This window comes from Halyomorpha halys, unplaced genomic scaffold (assembly GCF_000696795.3).
Source record: "Halyomorpha halys isolate HHAL.00 unplaced genomic scaffold, Hhal_1.1 Scaffold1653.1, whole genome shotgun sequence".
Taxonomy (NCBI): domain Eukaryota; kingdom Metazoa; phylum Arthropoda; class Insecta; order Hemiptera; family Pentatomidae; genus Halyomorpha; species Halyomorpha halys.
In genome coordinates this window covers 190,042-212,608 of record NW_027109677.1, presented here as the reverse complement: position 1 = coordinate 212,608, position 22,567 = coordinate 190,042, and the positions used below count along the sequence as shown (strand labels likewise).

Sequence of the window (22,567 nt, the reverse complement as noted above, 5' to 3'; positions counted from 1 at the left end):
TGTAGGTGCAGTGGGGTTTTGCAAAACTGAAAAGGCAAAAAGCCACACTCAAAAATGTCTTTATATCATCTCTCCAATGATATGCCACTACTGGTGTGTTAATTTAATTATTATATCTCAACTCATTATTAATTACTTGGCATCATTATTTATAATTATAATTATTAATGCTTGTCTTTATGAAAGATATGTTGGTTATTTTTCAGACAGTAAGGATAATGTAATGACTTGTATTATTAATGTTAGTGCATAGTGAACCTTTTTTTCATTCAAGTTACACATAGGGGAATTAAAAATCGTAATGCTGTCTTAATTAATTAAGCTAATGAACAAATTTATTTAGTTTTATTAACATGACTTCAACAAGCAAATAATTCTGGTCAAGAAAGTAATATATGGTAAGCCATAATACAGCTTTTTTGCAGTCGTTTTGGCCTAAGTTGCAGGCTTTCATCAGGGCTGAGCAAAGCAAGATACATTCATAATCGAAAATATAAAATATTTATACATGAGGGATTCCCTAACATATTTATATATACACATGTATAAACTATATTAGGAATATATAAGGGATGTCCTCATTAATGTTTTGCTCATCTAACAAATGAAAAAAAACGAATAGTCAAGCGGCCATCTATGCGCTGGATAACTACGCAACCCGCTCCAAATTGGTGGAGGAGTGTAAGGTTAACTTGAACTCTCTCTCCCTGGCCAACAAGGTGTGCGTGGAATGGGTGCCTAGACATAAAGGCATTAAAGGAAATGAGAGAGCAGACTACCTAGCAAGGAAAGGATCTGAGTATGTCCCTCTCACACCTGACCCCATATGTGGAATTAGTCTCAGCCATGCGAAAAGGCATATAAAAAAGATCGCTGAGAGCAAGGCTGGGTTACACTGGAGAAATACCAGAGGGATGGAACAATCAAAAATGTTCCTCAAAGAATCCTGCCCGAAAAGAAGCAATTGCCTACTTAATACGGATAGGAGTATCCTTAGATGGGTGACAGGACTATACACAGGACACTGTCAGTTAAACAAGCATCTCTATAAAATGAGACTGATAGAGTCCCCTATCTGCAGGTTCTGCAGGAAGGAGGAAGAGACTGTTTACCACATCATGTGCAAATGTGATGCAGTGGCAAGAACACGATTCCTCATCTTTGGTAAGGATCGTATCTTGGATCCCAAACTTTGCGAAACAGTGGATCCTTTATAGTGTCCAGATTTGCAAAGGCAATTGGCCTGTTTTGAGGAGAGGAGGGACAGCGTACAATAGGCCCTCTGAGGCCGCGGTGCTTCTTGGCCGGTTTTATAACAAACAAAAAAACAAAAAAAAAACATATGAAAATATGTTCATACTTGTTTAATAATATTATACAGAAGTTTTAATAATCTTATAACAATTTTTGAAATTGTTCATATATTTTTTTCAAACGTCTTTATCCTTATTTCAACTTCCTAACTGCTTCATTACTTTGAACTTCTCGTCCATGTTTTATTATTTCCGCATAGGGCCTATTTTTCTCAGCTTAAAAAAAGAAAAGTATTACCGAATTTAAACAAAAATCTTGCCCTTAAAGTTAAGAAAGGGATTCAGAGAACGAAGATTAAAGGTCATAACCTCGATATTTAATTTCCCCGAAATCATTAAGTAGTCTTTTTTCATAAATATTCTGCCTGTCTTTTCCAAATTTAAATTTTTGAAATACTCCAAGATATCTTTTTATTCATATAATAATCACATTTACATAGTTATCCTATTCACTTAAATGCAAACGTTACAAAATATATATTTTATTTAGACAATTTTCGATAAATAAATATTTTACAAAGCTTTACGATATTTGAGTTCGATGTATAGGGTTCAACTTTAATAAGAAAGTAGTATATATAGTATGTTATTCCCGCAAGACAATATTCAAATTATCATTAAACCATCCAGACATCCGATAACAATAAAGTTATTATTTTTTTTTTAAAAGTTATTTTGGAACTTCAGTGTTTTACTTTCCCAAAAATGATCATCTAATTTAAATATATAGTGAAGCGTAATGGGCTTAGTTATTATTTAAGCATTACTCCACCCGCAAAACTTTTTTTTTAAATAATGAAACATTAATTCTAAGTTGTGTAGTTCCTTTATTTATTAATAAGATAAACTGAAGCCCCCCAGTAAAAATTTTGTTGGAGAAATAATGCATAAAAAAATATCAGTTCAATGAAAGGACGTGTATCATACGAGAATAACACCAAAAATCTAAATACATGATTTAGATTACGAGAAACACTATTTTCAAAGAAGTGATAAAAAAAAAATATACACTATACACAGCATTCTATAGTAGAAGGTTTTGTTTAGAGAATTTTTCGAAAGATATGATAAATGGTACGGCATAAACAACATGTCACCTAGTTTACAGTAGAAAGAATACAGTTTTATTATACTGTTTGTTTTCTTTCTTAAATATCTTTCTTTTTAGTTTATGAGTCAAATTTTATTTATTTATACGATTAATATATTATAATAAATCGAGAGCTGCAGAAATGCATGCTGGTAAAATGTAATTCATAATCTGCCACCTTGAAGAGACGAAAAAGTGACTTTTAACGTCTGGCATAACATTTCTACATCAAACAGTCTCGAGGCCAGTTTCCTTTCAGAATTAGGATTAGATTTCAGAGTTAAAAGACTGTTTTAGAAATAGTGAGTTTATGTGGTTACGGAGTTTATTATAGAAAGATTGATGTCTGGTCGGTCTAGTTGGTGTGCATATGGAACATTAAGGTGGTAGTGGATGATTTTGTTTGTGAGTAGATAAGGGAAATGTGGGATTTTAGGAAGGATTTGGGATTCTGAGGATCCCTTGATCTCTTGAATACGAGAGGATCCGATGGTTTTAGTGGCACACTAAAGTCCAACTCCGAAAGTCAAAATAGGCCTAATTATAGTCTTGTAAATCAGTCTTTTATAATTAATTGGAAGCTTGGGACTTTCTACAGTAAGTGTTGAAACTGCCGGTGTTACAATACTTACTATATTACACGCAGGTTTTTGTCTCTTCAGTCTTGTATGAGCATTCCTATATATACGCTTATCCAAATTAAGTCAAATGTAGCAGAGATGTTCAGGAGAGAAAATTACCAAAAAATAATTCATTGGTTTACGATGAAAGTAGTTATGCTTAAACTGGCGAATTAAGAAATAATAAAAAAAAAAATTAAAACTGGATAAACTAGGAGTTTGATGAGGTGGATTATTTACTTATTTGATATTGGATTATCTCCTTTTCCTCCATTTACCTGGATACTCCAGAAAGTCCTGCCTGGACAGGAGTGGGAGGACGCTGCGATGAGCCTCCTGGACTTGCCAGTTCCTAGATGCACTATACAACCACAACGGCACCCTGGCCCAATTTCGGCCTTCACCTCGGGTCTGTCCGCGGGCACCTGCCCGGCCCCGCTGTCCTGATAGTAGCGGCACTCCCAGCCACCGGCGCTCGTCCCGCACTCTTCTGTTTCCAGAGCGTGTCCCTGTTAGAAGAAATAGGATAATAGTAGATTAGAAGCTACTTGATTGCGCTAAGCGTTATAGTATACCTGACGCATCTGCCACATAAATATCTAAATCGTAAACGAGAACTAACCTTATTATTTGAAATTATAATTTATCGTGTATAAATGAAAGCTAGTTCGATCCTAATTTTAAATTAAACTTAATGCTTAATTTATAAATATCAATCAAAATGATCGAGAAAAAAATACTCTTTGATTAAACCCACATTTTTAATACAAAACTATAAAATAATAAAGAAAATATTATATATATTCCACATTTCTGTAACACTTCGACCCTTCCTTTTGTCCATTTTCAAAAATATTTCTCTTAGCTCCAGTTACATTAAAATGTACTTTCATCTAACAGTTCCTGGAAGTATTTTTTACAATTTATTTTATTTTTTTCCTAACTGACCTTTTGCGTATTTTTTTTTTTTTGAGGGGGGAGGTTATATGTACAATATTATAGAGGTTATATAAATGAATATTATACATAATATTTTTTTTAACGAAAGGCTTTGTTAAAATTTTAATAACTAAGAAACTTTTCATGTTTGGGCAAAATTTATTATTATTTTTTTAAACTAAATTGAAAAAAAAAAGAATTAATTTATTTTTAATCTCCAGGAAAATATTATGTGGGTTGTCATTTTGTTTCTTGTCTAGCAATATTTGTCTATTAATGCTTTGCAAGTGCACTCTGTTGTATTTATTATTTAACTATTATTTTTTTCGCGAAATGGAAGTGCAGTTTTAATTTAATCAATTTATTTGGGTATTGGGTATATGTTAAACGGAAAGTTCTTGTATCTTTTTTATAATTTATTAGATTATTTTTATTTTCAGTGATTTTTATCGTTTCCAAATAATTTCTACTTAAACTAAACTCTTCTCTTCAAATACTAATTTAACGTCCTGAAAATCAAAGTTATGCTCTTATCCCTTATGGTGATGGACTACCGCACTTTTTAAATTATAGTAGGATTATTTTTATTCTTGCAACCATTAGTATGTTGATGAATATTGTCTTTTATGTACTGCCCACTTACCCTATAATATATTTCGGAACAGTCCAGTTAATTTTATAAGCCACTACCGCATTTTAATTTTTATCTAGTTTGTCTTCCAGGTTACTGAGTAAGTTAAAAAAATTTATTTGTAAGTTTATACTCAAATTATTTAATATTAAAACTGCAAAAAACAAATTGGGTTTATCAAATTTTCCTCTCAATTTCTATTAAATTCTTATAATAATTCTTTAGTGCATAAAGAATAATTAAAATAAAAATAAAAAAATAGTAGGATTCAATACTTTACATTCAAAATTTTTCCCATTTAGCAGATATATTATCTAGGATATATAATTAATCTGAGGATATTTAACATATTGGCACGAATCCACTTTACTTTTGTTACTTAGTGCAGGTGAATTTATATTACGGATATATATTATAGGATTAACTATGGCACTAATACTCACGGGACAGAATTTGGCTCCATATCTGGCGGGGGGTGAGTCGCAGAATCTGTAGCGGTTCCTGGTGCCACCGCTGCAGGTGCTGGTGCATGGCGTCCATGGACCCCACTCTCCCCATCCTCCGGTCTCCCAGTCTGCAATATGCATTATGCATCAGTATGATGTATGGTATGGTTCAGAAAAATATTGTTCTTTCAATGTCAAGTAGCGGGTAGATTATTGGGCGCCATAAATTGTATAGGGGTGCATCTGTTACATGCGTTGTTTCCTATATTTGATACAATTCAAACTATAAATAAATATTGTTTTGATCATTTTTCATTATGACAATGCGTTTAGCGTTTATTTGATCGACTAAAAATACAAATTCAGAATTATAAGCCTTTTTATCCAAATTGCTAAGACTAATAACGAACTCACCACCCTACGTTTCTAGCGGGATCCTCCTCATCTACTTTCGTTCACGATGCAACACACATTCGCATGAATTACAAATATTTTATCGATAAATTACAAATTACAAATCTTCGGAGTCTGATCAGGAGTTCGATGAGAGTATTCATGCGAAACAATGCTATTCTATCGATTACCAGAAGATTCCACTACTGGGTGCTGTCTTTGCAATGCCATATTCAACTAGATTTAATGCATTTTATTATTTCAATGATTTTTAATAGTACTAATGAAGTAGTTTTTTAAAAAAATAACAATTTTATTGTTTGTATTTTAATAATTTTTTTGGTTACAAAACTGATTAGAATTATGCTATTTAAATTAATAAATCGATAAATTTGAGAAGGAATCCTTAATATGAAATGAACATTATATGTGTGTGTATAATGCATATTTAAACATGTATCACTTTGTAGCTGGGCAATTCTGTATGACATTTTAAGTGACCCTTCCTTTTTCCTAACTTGTCTCCATGACAACAGTTCTATCAAATTTATATAACCCTTACCAGTCAATAGACTCATGCCCCCTTTTTCTAATCAATACTATACTCGTGAATTACAACTTTGTGACCTAATTTCTATTTCAATATTCATTTGAAAAATATTTTAATTTAAATAAATTACATATTTAGCTAATAAGTGGTTGTTTGCACCTAAATCTATACTGATAGTTTCTAGTAATTTCTGAGGTTTATTATTGATGGTTAGAATTTATTTGTGTACTATGTGTGCTTTATTTGTCTTTACTTTGGTTGTAAAATACATATGAAACTATATCACATTTCCTTAAGTTTACAAGAGAGCAGTTTGAAAATACATTTCGCACCGCATATTTTTTTTTTTTTTTTTTTAAAGCATAGTGATTCTCCTTAGAACCGGTTTAGGAAATCATCTATACCTTCGGGAAAAGCGAAAGTAGTTAAATAAAAACTGGTATAGTGCGCATCACACAACTTTCACTTACTACCTTAATAACGTCCTCAAGTGTTGTGTATATAAGTAGACTTGTGTTGAAGATTAAAAAAAAAATAATCTTAAACTTTGGGAAGGCAAAAATGTTGAACATTTTTTTATTTTTCTGATGGGATAATAGGTAATTCGTATTTGTTTGAGGTGTATATAGTTTGTTTCCGCTTGGAATACAACCGTTTAACAAAATATAACGAAGCCGTAATGCAATCGGGAGAGATGGTTTTTTTTTTTTTTTTTTAAATTCAGCTTTTTAAAAAAAAAAAGCTTTTCCTATTCGAACTCTTGTCTCTATTATTCGCTTAATTATTCATAAAATTCTAACACATTTTTTATTCATTCATTTACAATAGCTAACACTAGGAACTGGTTATTTATTTCAAATAAAAAAATTTAAGGTACTTCAGGGAACTTTTCTGGAAAATGCGGGATTTAAGCCCCGTTAAACTATTTTAATGATGACAAGACCTAGCTAGTATTAAAGATAACTTGATTATACATTGATATGATTCTATGAAGTGGTCTTGAGAACAGAAGAGCTGCTGAAAAAATAGTTTTTCATTTCGCGGTGGTCTCACGAAACGGAAAACTTGACCCCCCACTTCTAGATTCTAGATACCCTCCTCGTATGTCACAAATGACCAGGATGGGAGTAATAAAACAAATAAGAACGATAAGTGAAAGATGAGTAATAATGCGAGATTAATATAACATAGATACGGAGTACTATACCTTCAAAGTAAAAATATAATCTTTACAATTATGAGAGATACCTCGAAACCAGCGATAAGTCTTTAATCAAGTAAGCTCAGTTATCACAAGACTGATTGTTATCATGTTTATCTATTGTAGTAATTAAAAGGAGATACTATCCATCACAACAATCGAGGTCAACTTAAAAGTTATATTTGTTTGATTATATTAGTTATTTGTTTGATTATATTAGTTATATTTGTTCAATTCGTTTGGTCCATGATGTTCACATACTAAGCACCCACGGTGACCATGATATTAAAAGTATTTACTTATTTTATTTTTGAAGTAACCTTAACTTTTTTTTGGCGAAGAACTTATAAAAAATATTTCTATAACGGATAAATACGAAATGTCATAATTAATTATGTAAAGACCTGGTAATTGCAAATAAATTTACAAACAAATATTTCGTTTATCAGTTAGCTTTATTATGAGAAAGGCGATATTGATTCATTAGCTTTGATATTGTAATTGAATTTTATTTTAAGAATTTATTCATGAAAACAGGATGCTTTGATGCTATTATTTTACCTTGATGTAATTAACTAGAAATTTCTATTAAGTCTATTTTAATCACTTTCGTTCCTCCGTTCCTGAATAAATCAATTTCTGTTCTTATACATAATATTATAGTTATATAATAGTAATTAATATGGGAAGTTGACTACTTACATTTATGATTTTTAAATTTTATTATTAAATTATATTATTTCTTATATATAGCAATGCCAAAGCATTACTTCTCAAGAAAAGGAAAACAAAATGCTAGTAAAACCTTGCTTGTACGACTGTCGTAAGTTTTAATCTCCGAGTAATGTAAAAACCTTTCTGACTCCAATTCCTGGAACAACGAACCAGTGAATTCAAATCAAATGTTTAATGAATAGAAAATGGTCGGGGAGGGGGGGGGGGAGGGTGGAGAGTGGTCAGTAAATAAACAAAATACGTATTTATTTAGGCACAAATCTCCGCATATTAATCTACAATAAACTAATAACACCTCATTGTAAATATTAAATGTTCTAAATAAATTAAAACACTCCCTTTAAAAAATATCGGTTAGAGGAACATTCAGAAAATCTAAAAATTATTTTTAGATAAAAAAACCACAAAGGAACCGCTGAGAAGCTTTTGAAATTGCATTTAAGTACGTTGAAAGATTCAAAAAATGGTTATTTTCGGATATTCATGTGATCTTAGAAATAAGTGTAAAAGATCTTTACAGTTCAAAACTATAATATCTGGAAATATTTTTCTTTTACTTAGATTCTATGATATATGTTTTACCATGATTCTGTGTTTTACTGTATAGATCCTACCCTTATTACTAAGATTACATACCTTTCTCAAAATAACAATTTTTGAGATGTTAAGCTGTTGAACTGGAACAGCGACATACCTATACTTAAGAGGAGGCAAGATAAATTAGCGAGAGCCATGAAACGAAGATTACGTAAAAAAATAAAATAACTGAGGCTTTTTAAAATTATATTTTTACATTCTGAAAATCAGTGGTTCCCACAACACGGAGGCCCGTGGGAGGTTCCAATAACGCATATTTATGTAATATGCGTTTTACTGTTAGAACTATTTTTACTTATCCTTCCTGACAGGCAAACGCACAATCAAATTAACTCAAAATACATATTTAAGCAACCGTATTTTCAAATATTTTCGGAGTATCGAAATTATTCGGACTCCCTTTGCACCACCAAGTCGGAAGAGGGGGTGGACAGCACATAATTAAATTCCTACAAATTTCTATGGGTGCTGCTTTAAATGCTACACAATTAGTTGAATTAGTGAGGTTCAACTGTATTTTAATAAAAAAAAAAGAATATACAGAGCAATTATCATATAAAGTACGGATTAAAGAAATTATCAGGAAAAGTGGTCTAAATAACTTACAAAATATGAATATATATAAATATCTTAATTTATTTAATTTTTCTTACACATTTCATAGAAAATTTGAGTTTGAATTTTTAAAAAATAATTTTTTTTTTTGGCTAGAAATTCTGGCCGAAACGTCGGCACAATTAAATAAGTTACTTCAACTTATTTGTGTTTTATTTTTACCGCACCCCCCAGCCTCCTCTCATCGTATAAGTCATCCACGGTCAACTATCTCTCATGATAATTTTTTTTTGTTTAAATTATTTTCTTTTACATCCCCAGTAATGCTAAGTGATAATTTAATTTGTTAAAACTGTAAGATTGCTCATTCATAAGTGAAAACAAGTATAATTGAAAATAAAAAATACTCTTTGCATGAATTTATTTAAAACGTGATTTATTTCTACAATTAATTTAATTTTTAATTGTTAATTATTAATTATGAGATATAGTTGACCGTGGATGACTTGTACGAGGAGACGATGGTTGGGAGTGCGGTCAAAATGAAACACAAATAAGTTGATGTAACTTATTTAATCGTGCCAACGTTTCGGCTAGAGTTTTTAACCTTCATCTGGGCTAAGAACACAATAAGATAACTGCCAATTAATATAGAAAATAAAAAATAAAATATAAACAGAATGACATAAAATGAATAATTTTACAGAATGGAATTAATAAAATGAAGTGATGAGAAGAGTGGAAAATAAAATGTATACATAGGTAACTGAATAAGTAGGTAAAATAACATAATTAAGGAAATAAAATAAAAATGAAGTTATATAATGCAAAGAAGTATGAGTATATTAGTTATTAATAATTTAAAAACTGAAATATGGAAAGAAAAAGAAAATTGAGAGAAATAAAATATTTGTAACCATAATAATTGATAAAGAGGCAAAATATAAGTAAAGTTTAACAAAAGAAATGAATTGAAGAACAAAAAAAAAATATTTTGAAAACAACAATAATAATATATGGTGAACCTAACTATTAACGTGGGTAAGGAGAATGGAGAAAAGAAGGGGTGGTAATTAATTAATTAATTAAATTAGTTTTAATTAGGTAGAATCAAATAGGTTATGCAATATACATTATGTATTTCTAATTCCAACAAAATATATTATTAACATTTCCAGAAGAATTAAATTATCCGATCTAAACATTTCCAGTTTAGATTTTTATGGTGATTATAATAACGGGATGCTGATTTTTCTGAAAAGTAACTTTTTTTGTTTATGCCAGTTCGGATTACTGGAGTGTTCAGAGTACCGAAGTTTAGATTTCCCAGATTACACTGTATTCATAAAATATTTCATACACTATTAAACATTAATTGGAGTACCTTATTGGGCATATTGAATTATGGAGCATTAAATTAGAATCAAAAATATCATTTTGGATGAAAATAGACCAATTCAGTTTTTTCTATGTGGATTTGTATTAAGTTAATGAATTTTTTTTTTTTTTTATGATAAAATGAAAATATCGCAGAACTGTTTCTCTATGATGAAATCCTGTTTACATATAAAATGGAAATATTGTTGTCTATGGAATAAAAATTCTAATGTCAGTAAGGTTGTTTTGGTAGTGAAGAGGAAGTCCAGTCACGTCTAGGTTCCTTATTAAAAAGTTTCTTCCTAGAATGGAATTCCTTTATGAAATCGAAGTGGAACGAATTGTTTTAAACTGACCCAAAAGATTTCTTCTTCTTTTTTTTTTGAAGTTATATCTCCTAAATTGAATTACTAATAATTATGAGAGATAGTTGACCGTGGATGATAAATGAGGAGAAGATGGTTGGGGGTGCGGTCAATGAAACACAAATAAGTATACTTATTTGTGTTTCATTGACCGCACCCCCAACCATCTTCTCCTCATGAATTACTAATAATAGTCAAATTTAGAATACATTTTTTACATCATAATGGTCTCGTATAAGAAAGTGTTACATGTACACTTATGATTTGGTCAGAATGGCAATGAATTACTTATTTCATTGATAATTAATTACACTACACGTGTTTTTTTTATTTTATTTATTCTGGGACAGGTCTCTTTAGAATAATAAAACAGGCATTGACAATTAACTTTAGTATCCTAGAGTAAAATAGGAATTTAAAACTTAAACATATAGAAATCATTAAATATCATAACATATATCTAATAATAATAAAATGAAAAAAAAAGTGTGATAATACTAATTAACCAAAAGAAAAAAATTAAAAATGTTTGTACGTTAACAACGTTTCAATTAATATTATAGACATGCTTTGCATGAAGGATGTCAAATAAATAAATTAAAAGTAAACCAAAAAAATTATACCATCTATCAGATCATAAATAATTAGGTAACTAACGTTTAATAAAATAAAACGAAAAAGAAAAAACAAAAATAAAGTACGGATAATTAACAAGAAAGAATAATTAATATGTATATTCACTTTTACATAAGTATATATATACAGTATATCAGTGTTATACATATATTATTGGTACATTATAGTTATTAATAGAATATAAATAATATTTTTTTTCTTTATTCTGAGAAATGTCCCTTTAGAACCTTATAATTATAAATCCAATAGTTATAAATAATCAAGAATATGCGTAAAGGGAAAAAAAACCCAGTAGATTGGAATAGAATCAAATCTTAATGCTCGATTTATTTTAATGGTCAGTGCGTAGAATACCTAATCGCATACTCAAAGAACATTAATATATTTCGTTTTTCTCCTTTTTCACTAGAATTATGAAATTTCAAACCATTTTTATCGCAGTGTTTTATATTATTTTTTTAAAATATTTGAATCATGCACTAGATTCTACACCCTAGAGAAATATATAACTTTTTTTTTCTTACAATTTATGCTGTTTTTAAGAGTACTGAAGAATTCCAAAGTAAATTATGTTCTTCGGAACATTTAGGAAAATGTGATACCTCGTTTTTACACTGGAAATTTATAATATAGGTATTTTTATGTATTATAAACCATAATAAGGTTGTTTATAACAGAAAATTACTTTATGAATTATATTACATTTTATTTATTTGGATGTACCAATCATATCATTATTGGTTATAATTTGTTTTCATTATAATACTTATTTATAGTTATATAGTAATATGTTTTATATAATCTTCTAGGTACTTTTTTTATAAGTCAAATATTTGAAAATTACATAGTGAATTAAGACTGTTGTTTAGAATAAGCCAATGTGGAAAAAGAATAAAATACAAAAAAAAAAAAAGTTCGGTCAATAGTTGATATATTCACAGTATAGATGGTCTATTACTTCCAAACAATTTGAGTCGTTTATTTTCATCATTTTTATTAGGATTTTTAATTAACTTTGTAATTAACTGACACATTTCGTTTGTTAAAGGGTCTAGATTTAATGAGTATTTGCTTTTTCTCTCTGTGTTCTGTGATATTGACATCGGGCGATGTAATCAGCATTCTGTTTTCTCTTCCTCAATAAAATACTGTGTTTTTCAAATTATTTGTATGTATTTTTCAACGTTATGAAAGATCTAAATTTAAAAAAAAATTATTCCAGTGAATTTTAATATGACAGACCATTTTTTTCAAAATAATAACTGAAATTCGCGATCAATTAATGATTTTGATCATTTAAAATAATTATGACCAGTTAGGTGGTCTTGAGATTTTCCAATATAAGTTGTGTAAAAGTTTTTCATAAATCCATCGTCATAATTCGAGTTTTCTCAACAATCCGAGAATACTCAAATAAATGTCTTAATAATGATGACGAGTTATAATGAGAAATTAAATTCTGAAACGATTTTGTCTCTATATTTTTCCATATTTCTGGTTAGGTGTAAAAACTCAGGTACAAAAACTCATTCGGTTTTTTTTTTGGAAAACGTCCAACCAAAAAAAGAGCCCAATATGAATTATTCTTAAAAGTTCATTTGCTATCAGAATGCAGAAATAAATTGACCCCATCTTATTGGAAATTCCAGAGTCAGAGGCACGGGAGAATTGGACGAGTTTGGAAAATACAAGTATAAACACGTATTCAAGTATAGATGCACATAATTGCATATTAGGATGATTTAAATTAAGTTAAAAAAAATTTAAATAATCAATGTAATAACGCTGCATTAAATAATCGATTTCTTGGAATAAGGATTTTTTCATTTTACACCCTTACTAACTCCCCTTGTAAGCCCTTTGAAACAACACGCTCAAGTCCATTCAGTTTGTTGCTCATTGCCTTTATATAAAATTATTTAATTTACTAGTGACCCACAAGATGGTTAACATTATTTTGCCAAAAAAATTTCCCTTAATAAAATTTAAATTTTTTGCATTATAACTCTTAGAGAAGCTAATTTCTACATACTCCTAAAGAATCTTTATAATAGATTAATGTCTTAAGTTTAACTTGATAAAAACCGACAATTTTCCCTATTTAAAGAACATTAATAGTTTTTTTTTTAAATATTTCCTTATTACATTTAGAATGACTATAGTCAAAGAAGATCTCTATGAGTGAATATAAAAAAGTGACGGTATAGATCCTACTGGTATCGGCAAGAAATGCCATCTTTCCCGCTCTGGAACAAAACTGGATTTCCATCCTTCGGAAAGAAATGACGTGTGTAAATGCCTGTCTCACAGCTTCCTGATCGTGTTAAGCCTCGCGCCCTCTCTGGAATTCTTTGAACCCAATCTTACTGACTCAATTCCATATCTGCACTTCCTCGGAGTACATTTGATCTTGAGACCGACAATGGTAGAAACTGAATGATACATTTCTCATGTAAGTATGGATAACTAAAGTTTGTCATGACTTCTATGGTAAACCTCATTTATATCCAATTACGAATATTAGATTATTTCAATTCTGCTAACAATTTTCATAAAAAGATGTTTATTATACTAAATATGTGTCGATTTTTATACTTTCCTATTGGTCTGAGAAGGCGGGCACGTCGGTTATACAGTGAAACTCATTAAATTCAAATATATTAGAAAATGCTTAATAATTAGAAAACATTTTTGAGAAGTTCAATGGCATACTGAAAGAGAAGAATTTGGCAGGATAAAGTCCGGTGGTAATGAAAAAAAACTCCAATAATTATTAAAGTTAGTACAGCGTAAAGTAAAGAGCTCAATGGCTCCAAAAGTGAATCTAGAAACCATTCAATGAACCGTACTCTGGTGTTATTCACCCAGATCACTCAGTGATTCCCGACACTACTTGTAGTCGGTGGATTCTCTGTTCAGGAGAGTAAAAGAATTGTGGGTGGATATACCGAGTGGTTTTTTTCTTACCGTCCACCAAGTATATACTAAGTTTGTTTACTTAATAAAAAAAACAATGCCAACTTATAAATAAAAGTCCACATGACTTTCAAGGAAAGTAAAAGAGATTAGATGTACCCCGAAATGGTTTTCTGAATTAGAGAGGTGCATTAAGAATAGGTTATTTGAAAAAATCGTACTCTGGAATGGTTCATCCAGATTACTAAGTGACTCCCGACATTACCTGAATTCAGTTGATTCTCTATTCAGGATAGAAGAATTGGGAGTAAGGTTTTTGACAGCTTATGGTATTTTCCCTTCCAACTGTGTCTGAAATTACTATCTATATTAAAAATTATTTCTCTTTTTAATTTCGAAAAAATATTCAAATTCTTTAGAATATATATTGATTTTTATTAAGGGGTATTACTTGGCAATAATTGTTTGATTTTTATGTTAATCTAATTTTAGAAAATGGTTTATTTTGTAATAACATTAAACACGAAAAAACAAATACTGATAAATAAGAATGAAAAAAGGAAAAGAATTTCTGTGGAAATGAATAAAATCTCACTTTTCTTACCGTTCATTATCTATTAATAACAAGATGACTATATTATTACATAAAATGCGATAGAAAAATTATCAACTATTATATCAATTCGGTTTGAAAATGGGCAAAGGTCATTTAGTTAATCAATAAAAGAGTTTTTATTAATTTTTGAAGAAACTATAATGTATAAGAATTTATAGCCCTTAGAAAAAATATTGTTTAGAAGGTGGAAAAGAGCAAGTATTTTTTGAAGATAGCGAAAATCATACTTGATTTTATTAATTTTTATGAACAAATGTGTCAGCTTGACTCATTTAGGGTTTTTTTTAATATTGTTTTAGGATTCTATGGAGATCTACGATGGTGGTTAAAACCAATTGTCAAATATCCAGAGTTTATTATTTATATTTCTTGGGCTTTGACCTGTTCAACTGCCGTCAACCATTGTTGGAGTTATGATTTATATTTATTAAAATTTTTTTTGCATTAATTATTTTTTCTTAAACAAAGAAAGAAGGGTTTTGTCTGAAAAACCAAAAAGTTTAGGAAATTTAATTTTTTTTCCAGTAAATAGTTTCAGGAAAATTAATCAAATTGCCCAATCACTACTCGGAGTGAAGCCATGGCTGAAAATAAATAAATTATCTGTCACAGCCAGACTTGAACCTGGGACCAAAGGGAGGAGGTCCAGTCTTTATCTATCGAGCTCTCTCGCTGCAATTAAAAAATATATTTTATCATTTTTAGAGCACCTTTGAAGTCTTTTTTTTTTATACTTCGTTTCTTATAAAAAGTATTTTTATAGTTGAAGTTTTAAAATATTATTGTTACCTTTTTCTCCCTTTTTAACTGGATCATTTGTTGTTTCGTATTTCCCTCCTGAAATAAAAAGCGCATTTATCTTCTGAGTTCTGTGGGGTTGCAGGCCAAAGTGGAACCTTACGCTTTGGCATAGCTTCAAGGAAAAAAGGGGGACCCGTAAGCGAAACAAACAAAGAGGAAGAATATATATTTCATTTTCAATGATGAGTATCCTTTGTAAATAAAGGTCGTTGTTCAAGAGTAACCGAGAACTAATGAGAGTTGACCACATGGGACCCTGGCGGTGGCCCGCACTAACCGCGTTACTCCCTTAAACAGGTTATCCTTCCTGGAACACTGGAGAGAGAAGGTGTAGGCGGTAGGCGGTGAGGCCTAGCCACTAACTAGCTGTCAAAAGCTACCCTTGCTTCGGCAACTCATTAATGAGTACACAATGCAAAATATAAAACAAGATGAAACTTTTCCTCCCACCTATCTATGTATATATGTATAATGAGGGTGAATATTTAGGCGAGGTTTTGTTCACTTGTTACAACAATTCTTGATTAATATATCATTACTAAATAAATTCTCATTAGTTCTATTTCTTGTCTTAGTTTGCATTTGTTTGATCCAGTTCGATTTTTGAACAGCATTTGCCATGATATAATTTTATGAAGATGTAAGTATAAATATATATGTTATGTGACGACGGGCTTAAAAAAAAAAGGTTGAGAACAGAAACGTAGGATGGTGACATAAAAACAGATTTATTGTTTCTCTTAATTCTCCTTTTATACATGCATAAATATTTACATGAGTAGTTAGTATTAAGTACACTTAATACAAGTACACAAATACACTCCGTCAGGCTGTAACTAGTATGTACCCATATCACATATATACAAATATCAATATACATTATACATTTATATACACTATATATGTGCACATAATACTACAATATTTTTTTGCTGTTGATATATATCGAGTAGATTAGTGGGCTCGCGTTCAAGATATTTTTATTTTTCTGTTGCTAAAAAATTTAGGTTTCTTGAAGATGAAATAATGAGTATTACCTTTTTCTAATAACTTTTTCCTTCCAAAAATACAACGAAATGTAACAAAATCGTAAACTTTCGCTTACAATCGAGAAAGATCGTTTGGTCTCGGGTTTTTTTTTTTTTTCGAACCCACCTATATTTTTCATTTTTTCTCTTGCTTTTGTTATTCATTATTTTTTTTTAATATTTTGTTTTTATGCTTCAATAATGAGAACAATGAATAGTTATTTATTTGGAAAAAAAATTAATGGTAATTTTGAAAGATTTTTTAACTGTCGTCATTTATACTATTCAATGATGGCAAGGCCTATTTGATATTAAAGAACATTCCATTGTACACTGAAATGACAAGTTTAATAATTAAAATCGGTAGTCCTTTTTGAGAAAATCGAAAGAATATTAGAAATCAAATCCTACAAATGGCACTTTCGTTCAGTAGTTTAATCGAAAAAGTTGCTGTCACATCCCAGGTGTACTCACCCATCTTAATATTCAATTTATATTTCGTACTACTTTTAGTTTTTAAACTAGGCTGTTCAAACACAGACACGCAAAACATTTTGCGAGACTAGGTTTTTGTGGACTCAGGTGACCTCAAGACTTATATTTCCATTGAAAACTAGAATTCGAAATTTTTCACAATCGCAATACTTCGCCTTACTGTATATTCCATACATAGGTTAGTAAAATTAAACAACAGTTTTTGGAAAAAAAAGAGAACTTTCTTAACTAATTATTAAACACTGAAATGTACAGAATACATTAATAACAAATAATAATAATAATCAGAAATTGGCATTAATTTATAAATAAAATATTGTTATTTTATACAGGTAGCCCTTCTATTTGCATCTTATATATTTATTATTAATGCTTTCATTACTATCTTATGTGTTTATGTGGCTGGACAAACATTACCTAAAATTTTATATATCTAATACTTTTATAAAAAAAAAAAAATAAGGTTAAATCAATTAAAATTCTTGTTACTCTAAATTTTATTTTAGTATTTAATTATAAAAAACACTAATAATAAATATATAAAATAGAAAACAGACTGACTCCCTCTCCGTTCACTCTTACTCAGTATTACTGAGCTTAGGTATATAAATCTATGGGAGCCAGTTCTAGTGGTTACTACAGATAGTGATTTTTTTTGGAGTAGTAGTTATTTCGATTAATAAATTTCAATTCAAGTTCTCTATGGTTTCGAGTTCTGAATACATCGTATACCTGGTGTATGTATTCAGAAACTGTAGAAGAGATTCGAATAACTAAATAGGTGGTGAACTAAATATATAATGGATCATTATATATGAGTGATATATATTTTTTTAAATTATTTATTTAATGTCATTTACAACTGTACAAAATAATACAATAGGTAAAAATGTAGTATGTTTCATATACACTTGAAAATCTTGGGAAGGAACCACCCATTGGTGGTACTTCAAACATTAATTTAAATTAGAAGGTCCCGTGGCCATCTTCTTTTCAGACGCCTCGGAGGATTATCAGAAATTGTTAAGGATGAAAGATTAAGAATTAATGGGTTAGGATGGTTAAGGAGTGGATGAGTGATATTTAAATTGGATTTTTTTTTTTTAAATCTGAATTCTATCAACCGCAAAGAAAATGTTATTGTTATGTTTTATTTTAAATCTTTTTCATAATAGATAAATTGGAGTTCAGGCACCTTACTCTCAAGTGCTGACGTTTTTAGAAGAAATAGCTTTTGCAAAACTTTCTTGGTAAGGTTAGAAGGAAAGTATGTATGACAGATACCTCTCCTCATTCAGTATTTAGAAGAAAACTTTCTTAGGATTTCCAACCATTGTTAAAAAATTCATTTGGAGGATGATCTGCGGATGCTAGGAACTACCCTGACCTCAATCAGGATGGAGTGCTCCAGGAGTTTGGCTGGTCTTCTGTTTGTTTTATTCAACCGTTCGTTTCGGTCTTTCCTTTCCAATTGCCTTATAATATTCAAAATGAGCTCTAAAAGTCATAGATTAAGCAAGATGTCAAATTAATCGTTTTTAGGAAAAATCTTTCTTTGGTAGCTTAAGTAGTAATAGTTATTGTATTATATAATATTAATATTTAACTCAAATATTAAAAAAAAAAAGATGTATAGATAAAATATTCTACAATTTTAAATATAAATAATCTGTTGTAATCCTACAACTTATGTTCCAAAGGGTATTTTTTTTTTGTTAAAACTTTATTTTTTTTCTTTACAAGAATTTATACCCTTTATTTTACTTCCTTATTCCTTGTGTCATCCAAACAACGTTTCGGGCTCTTGTGCTCGTTATCAAGTTCTAAGAAGATATTCACAATTAACATACAGTTACAATCAACATATTTTACTTTGCATTTGAATAAAAAAAATGCATGTATACATTTAGATACTAATTTAAGATTAACTATATATATAATCCAGTTCACTAATTTGTAACCATTTGAAAATCTAAAATGTTTTGGGACATAAAAAATAAAGCGTAAAGATTCCTGAAAAAGAATAATAATTTTTTATATCTTCCATTTTTTTTTAAACTTGTAAATTTTTGATCTTTCTTTATTAGTGACTGAATCTAGCATTCCGTTTTAGCCTAGCTATGATATAATATATTTGCGGTGGGAAGTCTTCTAGATTTTTTTTTGGTGTTGATATGATATATAGTATCACAATAAAAACAAATCTGGTGCGATACGCGCATCTTACTTTCATTTAAATACCAACTCTGAGTTGAAATTAATTCTTAATTGTTGCAAAACAGTAACTTCTTTATCATTCATGATGGTTTAATATATTTCAATTTTAAGATAAAGTGAAAAATTATTATTACTATGGATTATAACTCTTTTTAAAACGTTTCGACTATTGTCATACCAACCACCGAAACACAAAAACATTTACTTTACTTTATTATATCATCAAATTATTTCCTTTTAGATGAAAGGAATATGGTCCGGGTGCGGTAAAAAAAAAACTCAATAGTAGAATATACTATTACTATTTTGGCTCAATAAAATAGTATATTCTACTATTGAGTTTTTTTTTTGACTGGCTCAATAAAATAGTATATTCTACTATTGAGTTTTTTTTTTTGACTGGCTCAATAAAATAGTATATTCTACTATTGAGTTTTTTTTTTTGCCGGGCTCAATAAAATAGTATATTCTACAATTGAGTTTTTTTTTTTTGAGGCTCAATAAAATAGTATATTCTACTATTGAGTTTTTTTTTTTACCGCACCCGGACCATATTCCTTTCATCTTTACACACGGTCAATCAATATCTTCCAGTATTTCCTTTTAGGCATTTATACATTTTGTATTACAACTATTTATTTGTTCGATCCCTTCTTGGCAATATCTGATGTACTTACAACCCTATCCTAACCAGAATGAGAAGGTCGAGTTATCATTCCGCGGGTCCGCTACAAAATTAAATTAATAAGGTTACATCTTCGCCATCTCACTAACAGTGGGCTCTTTTTTATTACTACTATCACTGAGAGACGGTTAATTATTTCAAATATACAAAATTAGAATTACTTCAGATATTTAATTTTTTTAATTTGGTGTTTAAGCTCCCTCAGACTATTTCAATCAGGAGAAGACGTCGCTGATATTCAAAACCATTTAATTGAACGTACAATTTTAATAAAAATCCTTCAAATAGTTTTAGGAAACAATAAAAAAAAAATCGATGATATAAAATGGTACTTGTGATAAATCGATATTAGTGAAGTTGTTATAACATCTGAGGCTTATCCCTATCTTAAAATTGTTATGTTTTTGTTTTTCAGCTAGAGTTTTTACACATATATATACAATACATATATACAATACAATAGTTTTGCCAGACTATGTTGTTTGAACTCAGGGAACCTTAAACGTTTATTTTTCGTTGAAAACTTAGATTAAAAATTTTTACGAATCAAAATAATTTCTCTTGTTTTACATTTCATAAGTAGTCAAGTAACAGTAAAGACATTCTATGATGATATGATAAAATCGCAACTAGAACAAACTTATCGTAAAATATTAATAGGGTACCTAGGTGGTCAGAACATTGGTCAAATTTCACTACAAACTACCGCTAGCATTACCAATAAAGCAACTCAAACAATACGCAACTGTAATTAGTTCTCTCATACTTTGGAAACAGTTTTGATTGAGTTACGCACAACGGCCAATTTCTGACAGGCTGCCGGTTATTAAGCAGTAATGTTTGTTCTCACTTGGTAACTGGAATAAAGTCTTGTAGTTATTAATATTTTTTTAATTTTTAAACGAGATTACAAGCTCATGTAAGGCGTAAATTTATTAAACTCTCGAATCTCATTTTCTAAGAAATTAAAAATTATCTCAATAAATATAAGACAAATGATTAACTTGCTGATCAATGAGATAAATAAATTAATAAAAAACGTAGACATTAATATTAATATAAATATTATAATAATATTATTTCTAGTTGTGTTACTATTTATCTTATTGTACAATTTATTGAAAAAAACAGCCTTGCTTTATTTATTTAAAATATCCACACACCGCCCCGATGAACTCTGGAGCCTCTCTCAAGCTTTGAGGACAAAGCAAGACTCCAAGAGAGTCTAAGGCTGATCCCACTATCACATTACTGATATTAAAGCCAGTGGAGTACGAGTGCGATAACAGTAAAGGAGCTTAAGTGCAGATACTGGCCGCAAGAGATCTCAAAGCCACAGCAGTTTTTACCTTCGAGCAGAATTAAAGGGATATGTGATGGTGGATAAGAATTGTATCTCATGAATGCAGTTAAAAAGAAAAAAAATTCAAGTGTTATAAAACCTATTTTCAAAAGACCAAGACGTTGGTTTTGCATGATTTGCAAATGCTGTGATTTAGTCAGAGAATAAATTAATAAAAAACGTAGACATTAATATTAATATAAATATTATAACAATATTATTTCTAGTTTTGTTAATATTTCTTCTATTATACAATGTATTGAAAAATAAAAATCGTATCACAGCCTTGCTTTATTTATTTAAAATATCCACACACCACCGTTAGAAATTCTGGAGCCTCTCTCAAGCTTTGAGGCCAAAGCAAGACTCTAAGAGACTTTAAGGCTGATCCCACTAACACATTACACATATTAAAGCCAGTGGAGTACGAGTGCGATAACAGTAAAAGCGCTTAAGTGCAGATACTGGCCGCAAGAGATCTCAAAGCCACAGCAATTAGTAATTAGCTCTGAGGATCAAATCAGTAATTAGCTCTGAGGATATTTGGTTTTAACTTATTTATTTAGTATTAACTTATATATTTGTTTTCAATATTACTACTACTACTAATTTATGTTTTCATTTATTTATGACTTTTTTTCTGTTTATTTATTTTTTAGATGTTGAATGTTTTGACACTCGCTAAAAAAAAATCACATTTAAATGAAACTTGTACTATATATTGAATGCTTTTTATGGTTCACTTGAAAAGAGAAGTATGAGATAATTAGGATTAGGAAGACAGATATAATATAACTTAGTTATAAAAAAACAAAACACTATTTATGATATTTAGTTATAAACAAACAAATTCAAACAACGATTTGAATACAAATAACGGCCAAAAAAATAAATTTTTATTAAATGTAAAAAAACACAATTAAGTACATTATATTGGAAAAAAATAATATAAATTTTAATTTTGGATTTTGCTCATAACATGCTCATATTCTGTGTCGCTATGTTAACATTGACTAAAG

At 29.5% G+C, this 22,567-nt stretch overlaps 1 protein-coding gene across 1 annotated transcript in view; it reads right to left on the bottom strand.

Annotated features, from left to right (window-relative positions):
- The window catches only part of gogo (golden goal), a gene marked incomplete at its 5' end in the record, with an annotated part of 228,264 nt that overhangs the window by 16,201 nt on the left and 189,496 nt on the right, over positions 1 to 22,567 (bottom strand). The window contains 2 exon segments of the mRNA XM_014435703.2: positions 3,302 to 3,532; positions 5,037 to 5,167. Of these exon segments, the coding sequence (XP_014291189.1) occupies positions 3,302 to 3,532; positions 5,037 to 5,167 (362 nt within the window).